Genomic DNA, 12,416 nt, shown 5'->3' with positions numbered 1-12,416 from the left:
ATGCAAGAATGAAACGTGACTGCAAAACAATGGTAGATGTTACAGGCAAATAGATAAGGTGCTGTGAGGAAGTAGGTTAAGCCAGATATGCTTGCACAAGCAGTAGTTATAAGCATCTGTTTCCCACTTTTACAGAAACACAGGAACAAACCCCAATTAGGAGGTCATAAGGATCAGTATGGTTGGGGAAAGCGCAGATGGAGGGAGTAGATAATACCTAACAATGGGCCACAGCAGGATGTGGTCAAATGGCCTTGTGAGGCCAGAAATAAGCGTTTTGTCACAGACAAGGCCGGATAAGGCAAGAGATAAACAGGAGTAATGGGTGCCGGTCTCAGAGAAGTGGAAGATGTAAACAGGGAAGAGCAATGGGATAAAAAAATAGGAAGCAAATTACATAAATATTGTGTTTTCGTTGAAATCAGCGTGTGTGTGTCCCTGCCTTATAGACAGTGGACATCACACTCTCTTGCAAGGGTAAAATAAATGACACTACTGATTCAGATCTTGTCTCGGACTGAAACTATTGAAGTGAGTGAGTTTGTTTCTCACACAATACAATCCATAACATTTTAAGTACACAACAATATAACAGCAACTATGAGCTAAAGAGATAAATGCACCATACCTTTGCCAGGAAATAGCTTTTTCTTCTGGAATTTCTTCAGGTACACTGTCAGGATTGAAGCTCACCACTTGAATCCTGTAACCACGATAATGGTTCCAGTTATTTGTACGATCTTGATTTACAAAATTCAGATATCTAGGCATTTTTGTCCCGGCTCTGAAAGCAGCCTGGTTTTCTGTCTCTAATATCTGCTTTTTCACAGTGGCTACATATACCTTCTGATCATTTTTCCATGGGACTGATTTGAGCTCATATTCCACATCCTTTGTTTCAATAGAGTTACTTGTTCCTAAAAGCAACAAAAGTAGATATGAGTGGATGATGATTCAAAATATAAAATGAGAATTTCGTATTAGATTTTAATCTTCCATTTATGCCAACTAAAACCTGAATGGGAATATGCATTTATAATAGTTAGAAAATAAAAATCAATATACCAGTACATCAGGAACTTCCAACAATTAATTTCTAAAAGTCTTTTGTTGGCTCTATGTTGCAAAGCTAAACTGAAATACACATCGGTGGCTCAAAGTTAAAAATCACACAACACCAGGTTATAGTCCAACAGGTTTATTTGGAAGCACTAGCTTTCGGAGCACTGCTCCTTCATCAGGTGTTTGTAGAGTATAAGATCGTACACTGTTCTTATGAGGGTATCCTTGAGTACTGCCAGGTGCCCGTCATGTTTATCCTCATCCCTTTTTTAGATTAGAATCAGTCTGACCATTGTGGCACAGACAGTCTCACACATTAAATGCATTATCTGGGCCGACATTACATCAATTGTTAAAGTTCATTTGAGAATGTAACTTTTAAATGTTCTGCGATTTACATATGAAAGAACTGAAACCAACATGTTCATTCCACAAGATGAGAAACTTAAACAATCCAGGTCTTTTTCAATATATAATTTCAGTTACATCACACTGTAAAACTTTTGCTATAAATTTTGTGTCTTACAATCTTATTCTCCATGACCACCTGAAGGAGCAGCACTCTGAAAGCTAGTGCTTCCAAATAAACCTGTTGGACTATAACCTGGTGTTGTGTGATTTTTAACTTTGTACACCCCAGTCCAACACCAGCATCTCCAAATCACTGCATTGGTTGCTGTTATTCTACAGATTTTGTATTGTTACAATGACACACTACTCCACTGTATGCAACGATGCACGATAGTAATCTTAGTGGCTGTTAGTTCTAGTCACTGTATTATACATGGATACATTCTATAATAAAACCTTGAAATATGATTTTTGCCTCCATCAATGTGTTTTCCCTGCTTTGGTAATGCTTATGTTGAACCCCACAACATAAGAAACATGCTGTGGGTATCGAAGAATCTGATGGATATTTACTCCAGTTAATGATTTTCTACAAACTTTTTTTTGACTGGGCTAATATTATTTTTAATAGGTCATATCAGCAGAGCCTGCATCCAGTACAGTATGCAGCTACAGTTAGTGAGTTTGGGTGTTATTTGGGGTGTGTGATACATTGGATGTCCAATGTAATATTTATCCATAGAGTTAGATCATTCCTGATGAAGGCCTTTTGGCCGAAACGTCGATTTCTCTGCTCCTTGGATGCTGCCTGAACTGCTGTGCTCTTCCAGCACCACTAATCCAGAATCTGCAGTCATTGTTTTTACCACCTTTATGATTTTAATTGTCTAACCTTTCCTGGAATACTTTTAAATTAACAGAAGCAGAGCAGAATTTGCAAATTATTTATGATTTAATTTTACAGTCCTTCAATTTTCCACTGATCTGATTTCTTGAGATGTGGATGTCCTACACAGAGGATTTTTCACTGGCTTGCAATGTATTCAAACTTGCTTAGGAAATTCTAAATTTTCTTTCTGCTAATCTGAGCGATTGTATTAAACACCCCCACAACTTCAACCATCAGGTTTCAGACTATAGTCTTTGTTAATTAATTAATGGCACGTCTTGGCATGGGTCTTTGGCTCAAATTTGCAGTACTGCATTAAACATTCAGTCCAATAATTTGAATGTTCAATGGGCAGCCATCCCGGAGGTAGACACCACACAGAAATGTTAGTGTATAAGGAGACTATTCGGCCCATACTGTGAATGCCAGCTCTCCAAATGAGCATCTCGCCTAATGCCATATTCGTCATCACTCCATAACCCTGCACATTGCTCTTCAAATCATCATTTAAGCCCCTATTGAATGCCTCTGTTGTAAATGCCTGCAGCACATGCTTTGGTAGTGCATTCCAGATCTGAACAACTTACGGCAGGAAAAGGATTTTTCATCACATCACTATAGCTTTTTTTCACTAATTTCTTTATATCAATGCACCTTCATTCTCAATCCTTTTACAAGTGGGAACATTTTCTCAGCATTTACTCTGTCCAAACCTTCTATGATGCTGAATCAGATCTCTCCAGCTTTCTCTACTCCATGGAGCACAGTTCAGGCTTCATCAATCTACCTTCATGACTGAAATTCCTAATCCCTGGAACCATTCCCACAACCTCATTTGGAGTATTGCATACAGTTCTGGTCACTGCATTATAGGAAGGATGTGGAAGCTTTTGGAAAGGGATCAGAGTTGATATACTAAGATGTTGCCTGGTATGGAGGTAAAGTCTTATGAGGAAAGGCTGAGGGACTTGAGATTGTTTTTGTTAGAGAGAAGAAGGTTGAGAGATGACTTAATTGAGACATATCAGATAATCAGAGAGTTAGATAGGGTGGACAGTGACAGCCTTTTCCTCGGATGGTGACACCTAGCGCAAGGTGACATAGCTATAAATTGAGGGGTGATTGATGTAGGACAGATGTCAGAGGTAGTTTCTTTACTCAGAGTAGTAGGGGCATGTTACGCACTGCCTGCAATGGTATTGAACTTGCCAATTTAAGGGCAGTTAAATGGTCATTGGATAAACATATGGATAAAAATGAAATAGTGTAGGATAGACAGCCTTCACATTCTTATTAAAGTGCAACACTCAGAACTGGGTGTAAAACTCCTGCTGCGGCTGAATTAGTGTCTTATGTAAATTCTTGATTCTGAAACCTATGCCCCTATTAATAAAGCATAAAGCTTTGTATGCTGTATTAACTGCACGCTCCATCTGTCCTGCAACCTTTATTAATTTGTGCACATTTACACCCAGGTTCCTTATCTGCTATACATACTTTAGAGTTATACCCTTTAGGTGGTACTGCCTCTACGTTCTTCCCATCAAAATGTATCATCTCATATCTCCACATTGAAACAAAAACAAGTTACTGGTGAAACTCAGCAGGTCTGGCAGCACATGTGGGGAGAAAGCGGAGTTACCTTTTCAAGTCTGGTGACACTTCATTAGAACTCCACATTAAATTTCATCTACCGTCTTTCCACCTACCCTACTAACTTGCCTATGTCCCTTTAAAGTCTTAAACTACCTTCGTCACAGTGTACAATGCTTCCAGGTTTCATGCCATCTGCAGAGTTTGACGTTGTGCCAATTATTAATATGTCAGGCAAGGCAAGGGTCTCAACTCTGATTCCACTACCAACTTTCCTCACCTCAAGAAAACAACCATGAAGCATTACTATCTGTTTCTTGTTACTCAGTCAATTTTGTACTATGTTGTTACTCCCTTTTTATTATATAATCTCACATGCATTTTTTAATGCAATGTATTGCAAGCTATCTGGACGGTCATGCGCAACACTAATCGCACTGCATTAATCAACACTTTGTTGTTACCTCATCAATGAACTCCAGAAAATTGGTTAAACTTCAATTGTAAGAAATCCATGATGGTTCTCCTTAAAATGAGCCCAGAATTGTTGATGTGGCTATTAATTTAGTGCCAAATTATTGTATTCAGACGTTTCCCAATCATAAACGGTAAAGTGACTGGTTTGTAAATTGCTAAGCTAATCTTTTATCAGATTATTTGAATAAGGGTGTAAGTTGCAATTCTCAAATTCTCTGGCACAACTTCAGAGTCAAAGGAAGACTGAAAAATTACTTCTAGTTCCTCTGCAATTTCCATTCTCTTGTCCCTCAGTGTCCTTAGATTCATCCCACCCAGTCCTGGTGCCTTGTCAACTTTAATTACACCAGCCTATCCAATACTTTGACTATGCCTGAAATATCTCCTCTTTGATGGTGGTCCATTACTCAGTTACAGATCTTCCCAACAACATCTGATCCAGCTCCATTCTTCCCCTCTATGAAGTTGAATTTCACAAAATTTATTATTCTTAATGTGGATAATTCATTATCATTGTACATGGTCCACCTAAACCGTATAATAATGATCATTATACCCAAGACATTTTCCCACTGGCACCCTACTTGGCCATCTTACGCCCGAGAACCAGGTCTGGTAGTGCCTTCTTTCTCTTTGGACTGGAAAAGTAAGGCTGTAGAAAATTATCCTGAGTACACTCTAGGAACTTTTGACCCTCTCTTCCCTTTATATGATGACTATCCCAGATTATACTTAAATAAAGTCTCCCATTTAGAACAACTCCATAATTTTGTAACAAAAACAGAAATAACTGGAAAAGCTCAGCAGGTCTGGCAGCATCTGTGGAAAGAAATCAGAGTTAATGTTTCAGATCCAGTGACCCTTCCTCTGAACCAATTCTGCCAGACCTGCCAAGCTTTTCCAGCAACTTCTATTTTTGTTTGATTTATCGCATTTGCAGTTCTTTCGGTTTTTAATCTATAATTTTGTACCTCATTGTTTTCACAAAATCAGAGAATTGTTATATCGCAGAAGAACACTTCATTTATCGTGTCCTCACCAACATGAAGACTTTAAACCATTTTTTGCTGCTTTCCTTTCACCCCTACAAATTACTTCCACTGAAATAATTATCTAATGCCCTCTCGAATGCTTGGTTTGAACTTGCCTCCACAACACTTCCAGGCAAAGCATTCCAGACCTGAAGAACACATTACATAAAGTCAGTTCTTCTCACATCACATTTACTGGTTTTGCAAATCACTTGAAATCTGCAGTCTCATTCTTCTTGTTTTGTAAATGGGAACAGTTTTTCCTCTGTATACCCTAAATAGGCCTCTCCTGTCTTTGAAAAGTTAAACAAATCCCCTCAGAATCTTCTGAAAGTTCAATAACAGTTCATATACAAGCTGCAAGAACTGGTTAAGACTAGTGTTATCCCTATCTGTCTGGCCATAAAGGGGTTTAAGAGGTACCATGAGAATGTAACTAGTACCGTATGTGAAATAAACAGTGATGTCACTAAACCCCTAAGGTGTATGGGGTATGTCCACAACTGACCAGTATCATACATTCAAATAAATGCCGATGGGTTTGGCTAGTGACAGTGTTTAGTGCACAGTGTGTGCTGGGTCTCAACTGCACAAGCTGCCAAAACTTCCAGATGGTAATGTGATCCATTGTTAATAAAGTATCACAGTTGTGGCAATGCAGATGGAGGCCATTTAGCCCATTGTGCCTGCACCAGCTCTATTAGTCAGTGTCAATCTCCTGCCTTCTCCTCACATCTCTGCGTACCATTTCTGCCCAAATAATCATCCAATGCACTCATGAATGCCTCAGTTGAATCTGCCTCTATCACATTTCCAGGCAGTACATTCCGCACCCGAGCTACACATTGTGAAAAAGTATTTTCCCCACATCACCCATGCTTCATTTGTACGTCATTTAAAGTCTTTTTCTGCTCGTTCTTTTGCCTTTTATAAGCAAGAACATTTTCTACGTATCAAGCTAGTTCAGATTGCTCATGATTTTACAATTGTACCCACTATTTTATATTGTCTTTCAACATTCTCCTGACCAGAGTGCATCACTGCACACTGCTCTGCATTGAACCTCATCTGCCACCTTTCTGATCACTCTAAGAACTTGTCAATGTCCTTTTGGAATCCCACGCTGCTCTCCTCACAGTTCACAATTCTTCCAAAATTAGTGTCACCTGCAAACTTTGAAATTATCCCCTGCACACTGAGATGCAGATCATTAAATTAGGAAAAGCAAGGGTTCCAATACAACCCCTGGGAATCTCCACTAAAAACCTTCCTATACAGGCCAGAAAATATCCATTGACCATTACTCTGCGCTTTCCATGGCTCAGCCAATTTTATATCCATGTTGCTGCCATTCTTTTTATACCATGACCTTGACATTTCCTCACAAGGTTGTTGTGTAGCATGGGATCAAACACTGCCTGGAGATCCATATGTACCACAACAACAGCATTATTCTCATCCACCTTTTTGTTAACTCTACAAAAATCTCCAGCAAATTAGTTAAGATGATTTTCCTTTTAGAAATCCATGCTGGCTCTTCTAATCAACCTACCATTTTTTTTCCTCATGGGACTACTAATTCTATCCAGAATGAACACTCCCAGAAACAAGAACAGAAGTTGTTGGAAGAGCTCAGTAGGTCTGGCAGCATCTGTGAAGAGAAATCACAGTAAATGTTTCAGCTCCAGTGACTCTGCCTCTATAATTTCTACGCTCCCTTCCCTCAAAATGCTTGGACGGAGTTCACCCAGTCCCAATACCTTGTCAACTTCAAGTGCCAACAATCTCAGATTTCTTTCTTATTAGTTTTGACCATTTCTAGTGACAAAGATTCCTACTGTGTCACCAGAACTATACACAATACTCCAAATGAGGTCTAACGAGTGCCAATCCAGGGCTAGGCATTAAGAGTACAAATCAAAGCTGATGCTCCAGTGCAGTATTGAGATAGTGCTGCATTGTTGGAGTTGCTGTATTTCACATGAGAAACACAACCACCCTTTCAAATAGTTAGTAAAATTCCATGGTCACTGAAACCGATAATCTGGTTGGTCCCCATTACGGTTGAGGGGAGTCTTGTGTAAATTGTCTACTGCATCCCCAACAGTGATTACACTTAAGGTACTGCACTTGTTCTGTGTTTTCCCTCTGAGATGGCCATTATTTGTTTCTGTCATTGAGGTTCGTTTTCAGTTCTAATTTCCTCTACAAATTGTAAAGGTTATTATATACAGCATAACAGATCAAACTAATTTTGGTTTATAACTATGAATTGAACACTGGGTTTTGGAGGGGAGGTCTTGTGGCATTCCAATCCCTGAGCCAGAAATTCAGGGTTTGCCCCCATCTCAAGACTTGGTAGCCAAGGGACATGTCAAAGTCACATGGCCAAGCAAGTTGATTATCAACCTGTAATTATTGCAAGGATTTCCAAAGGTGGGAAAGGTCCCTGGTCAGCTCATGTGGTTGTCAGCAAACACTCGCTACTGAGTAAGATTGTCCACCAAGGAAATTCTGTGTCACTGGTCATGGGTTCTGTGGCTCCCTCTTAGTGGTTTATGAGACTGATCCTAGAGCCACATCTCCACATGTACATTTTAGGGTTGAATTCCTCTCGGTGGACATCTATAAACATGGGAATGCTGTTGCACATCAGCATTTATGTGGTCCTTGACAGAAGTGAGATCCAGTTCCAGTGGCAAGGAAATCTTGACAACTGGTGATCCCCTTGGTGCAGGAGTCTTTATCTGCTGTCACAGTCATTGATATTACATGATTATCTTCCCCCTACTTACCGAAGACTGGTTTTGGATTGTGCTGTTTCGTTCTTCCCATCTACCTTACTGCAATGCATGGTCCTGCTAGGAGTTGAGAACTCAATGGAACACAAGCTTCCTCACTACAGCAAGGAGGCAGTCTACAGAATGGGAGCTTCAGCCCCACAGCCTCCCTGTGTTAACAGCCTCTATTTATAAGCTCTTGTCATGGGTTTCATTCAACAGTCAGCGTTCTCCTTGCTTCTAGAGTCGGTTCAGGAGATTATCTCATATCTGTTCGCCTATTTAAATCTTTTCTACTACAGTGTGATTTCTCAGGAAGACTATTTCACAAGGTGGTAAACCAAGCAGTCACTGACCAGATACTAAGCCTAAACATTTCCAAAAAAAAGTGAAGACTTACCCTGAGAAGAATCATTTTTTTTTAAAGTCAAATCTGAGAGGTCTGAATCCACTGGTATTTAAACTGAGAAAGGAATAATGCTGCCTGCTGGACATGAGATGCCTACTTCTTACCACCATTTGCTGCTCCTCTCCATGTTGGGATTTATGGAAAGCATTCTGTGCAGTTTACAGAACATGTGGAGCTTCTGAAGCCTATAAAAGTCAGTGAAATGGGTGCACAGTTCTAAAAGGTGTGGGCTTTCTCAGACACACTGCAACAAGGAGAGTGGTCCTACACCTTCAGATAGATGTAAGGTGTCAGTCTCTTGCACTGTCTTGATTAATCAAATCTAGGATGGCTTCCCCTAGGTTAAGGTTTCTGGTTTTCTGTGTTTGAGTTGTTTTTTTTTGTGTGGGGGCTACCATCCTGTAAACATGAAGCATGTGAGATATTGTACTTTGAGTATTCATTCAATAATGAACAACTGTCCATCCTGCAGTTACACTACATGATATTACATGGACATGCCTCATGTGGATGCTCTAACTCCATGCAAAAGTTCAGAGAAACATTGCCATTTGTATTCATCATGTTGCAGAGATGTTAAGCCATTAAAACATTCAATAAACTTTTTCTACTTGCAGTACTCCATTGAATACATTTGTATGAGTGCTTTGATTAAGGCAGAGAGCAAACTAACTGCAAAATTATCAGTTTCATTCACACTAAATAAAATTCCTCAACATGAAAACAGTTGCTTAGCCTGGTTGTGGCAACTTCCTTCAGGCATATCATCTTTTTGATCTGTACCTTGACCAACATCTACCCCGCATTCAACATCACTAAAATCTAAAATGGCCCGCATTTTGCAGTGACAAATCTGACACAAACAAACAGTCAGCATTATTACTGCTTTGAAACGGATATTAATTTATTTCAGGAGTCTGCATGTGTGCAGTTAAACGTGGAAAGCCAGAAAATCAGGCTAATTCTATGCTTCCCCATAGGATACCTGTGAGGTTTCCACAGGCTATAATATGTAAAAATCACAGCTGTGATGTGAGCTTGTTATTTCCTCACGTCTCACTGTGCAATTTCTTAAAAATATTAACTGAGGTGTAACATGGTTTGCAGTGGCCACTAAGTTTAAAATTACTACTGAACAGCCAGTTTCAAAATATTTTTATATCTGTCGAATGACAAAGTTATCTAGTGGATTAAAAAAAATCAGATTTTTAAAATTATTTTAAAATGCTTGTTCATGCTTTAATCCCACCCGTAAATCCCTATTTTACATTTTGTTCTCCGCTTCATTTGAAGTTAGAGTGAATTACTCAGCACATTTTAGTATTGGGTTTGCTATCTGTGAGGATACTTCAATGTAAATGGCTATTTCTCCCGCTTGCTAATATTGTGGCATCCCTTTCAGACAGCCCTTCACTAACTATTGGATTCAAACAGACATTCACAAAAGGAAAATCCACAGATCACTGATTTTTGTGAGCAACATTCATTGAGATCACTTATAGGTGTCTTCACTTACAGTCATCTATCGGAAAGTTGTTGTGAAACTTGAAAGGGTTCAGAAAAGATTTACAAGAATGTTGCCAGGGTTGGAAGACTTGAGCTATAGGGAGAGGCTGAACAGGCTAGGGCTGTTTTATCTGGAGTGTCGGAGGCTGGGGGGGGTGACCTTATAGAGGTTTACAAAATCATGAGGGACATGGATAGGGTAAATAGACAAAGTCTTTTCCCTGAGATCGGGGAGTCCAGAACTAGAGGGCATAGTTTTAGGTTGAGAGGGGAAAGATATAAAAGAGACCTAAAGGACAACTTTTTCACACAGAGGGTGGTACATGTATGGAATGAGCTGCCAGAGGATGTGGTGGAGTCTGGTACAATTGTAACATTTAAGACGCATTTGGATGGGTATATGAATAGGAAGGGTTAGGAGGGATATGGGCCGGATGCTGGCAGCTGGGACTAGATTGGGTCGGATATCTGGTTGGCATGGACGGGTTGGACCGAAGGGTCTGTTTCCGTGCTGTACATCTCTATGACTCTAAATGCATCTGTTCGATACCATATTGCTGTTTGAGAGCGCTTTCTGAGCACAAATTGCCTGCTGCATCTTCTAATTACAACAGTGAGGGCATTCCAAAAGTATTAATTTTTTAAAAACACCACTGAGAATATCTTGACTTTAAAGGTGCTATATAAATGCAATTGTTTACTATGTTTCTAGGTGTTTCAGTGTCAAAAATCCCCTTAATTTTATTTTTAAAAGAAGAATGCCTTTTCCCTGTCATGGTGCTGCAATGTCAAAGTGGTCATTTGCAGGGAAGAACCATCCACTTCCTCCATTTACTCAAACTCCTGTCTGAATCCCCAAGTGAAAATGCACCAATTCAAATCACTATTGGAGTCATTTCGATGTTCGGTGCCACATGTTGTAAATCTACTGTGCAACATGTTCAAGTGCTCCATTTAATCTCCAGCAAAGTTTCCGAACCTACATCACTTCAATATAGAACTATTTAATGACTAGATGCTCAAAACATTTGCTCTGTAAACTTTTGGAAAGAAGCATGGAATGTGATTTACTCCGGGACACAAAGCATTCTTCCAAAAAAGGACAAGCTTCAGCAAAGCTCAAAACTGAGTCACGATAAAATGAACAGTAGTTTCTAGTCTAGCAACAATACTTGGGGTACAAATGCAGCCTTTGGTTTGTTGGGTTAGCTAAGACTTGTCTTCGTGCTTTGCTTCAAGAGTTTTGTCAACTCAAAGTTTAAGTAAATCTTAAACATCTTTAAATCTAAGGAACACAGCAGGCATAAAACAACAGGTTGAATTCCCCATCCTGGCATAGACTTGAGTTAGATCAGGTAAGCTGTTAGCAATTAAAATAATTTAACTGAGTTATTATTGATCCCAACAGTAATTAATGTAGCTCCAATTATTTCTTTCCCATCACGTTTATCACACAGAATCAGATCCTGTAATACAGGGGTTAATAGCTACATGTAAATAGCTACAGCACATCAATAATGTCAGATTACAAAGGTGGATGTGATCTATATGAACTTCAGTAAGGTGTTCGACAAGTTTCCTCATGGGAGACTGGTTAACAAGGTTAGATCTCATGGAACACAGTGAGAACTAGCCACTTGGATACAGACTGGCTTGAAGGTAGAAGACAGAGGGTAGTGGTGGAGGGTTATTTTTCAGACTGGAATCCTATGACCATCGGAGTACCACAAGAATCAGTGTTGGGTCCACTACTATGTTATTTATATAATTATTTTGGATATGGATATAGGAGGTATAGTTAGTAAGTTTGCAGTTGACACCAAAATTGGAGTTGTAGTGGACAGCGAAGAAGATTACCTCAGAGTATAATGGGCTTGATCAGATGAGCCAATGGGCTGAAGAGTAGCTTTTGATAAGTGCAAGGTGTTGTATTTTGGAAAAGCCAATCAGAGCAGGACTGATACACTTAATGGTAAAGTCCTGCGGAGTGTTGGTGAACAAAGAGAGCTTGGAGTGCAGGTTCATAGTTCCTTGAAAGTAGAGTCACAGATAGATAAGATACTGAAGGCAGCATTTGGTATGCTTTTCTTTATTGGTCAGAGCATTGAGTATAGGAGTTGGGAGGTCATGTTGCAGCTGTACAGGACCTTGGTTAGGCCAATATCGGAATATTGCGTGCAATTCTGGTCTCCTTCCTATCGGAAAGATGTTGTGAAACTTGAAAGGGTTCAGAAAAGATTTACAAGGATGTTGCCAGGGTTGGAGGATCTGAGCTACAGGGAGAGGCTGAACAGGCTGGGGCTGTTTTCCCTGGAGCG

The 12,416-nt window shown here is 39.7% G+C and overlaps 1 protein-coding gene across 1 annotated transcript in view; it reads right to left on the bottom strand.

Annotated features, from left to right (window-relative positions):
* Positions 1–12,416, bottom strand: part of LOC122539867 (membrane primary amine oxidase-like) — a 27,610-nt gene that overhangs the window by 9,377 nt on the left and 5,817 nt on the right. The window contains exon 2 of the mRNA XM_043675000.1: positions 629–917. Within this exon, the coding sequence (XP_043530935.1) occupies positions 629–917 (289 nt within the window). The remainder of the gene's footprint in view (positions 1–628; positions 918–12,416) is intronic.

Source organism: Chiloscyllium plagiosum, chromosome 33 (assembly GCF_004010195.1).
Source record: "Chiloscyllium plagiosum isolate BGI_BamShark_2017 chromosome 33, ASM401019v2, whole genome shotgun sequence".
Classification (NCBI taxonomy): domain Eukaryota; kingdom Metazoa; phylum Chordata; class Chondrichthyes; order Orectolobiformes; family Hemiscylliidae; genus Chiloscyllium; species Chiloscyllium plagiosum.
Note: the sequence above shows the minus strand (reverse complement) of the source record. Positions and strands in the feature narration are given on the sequence as shown.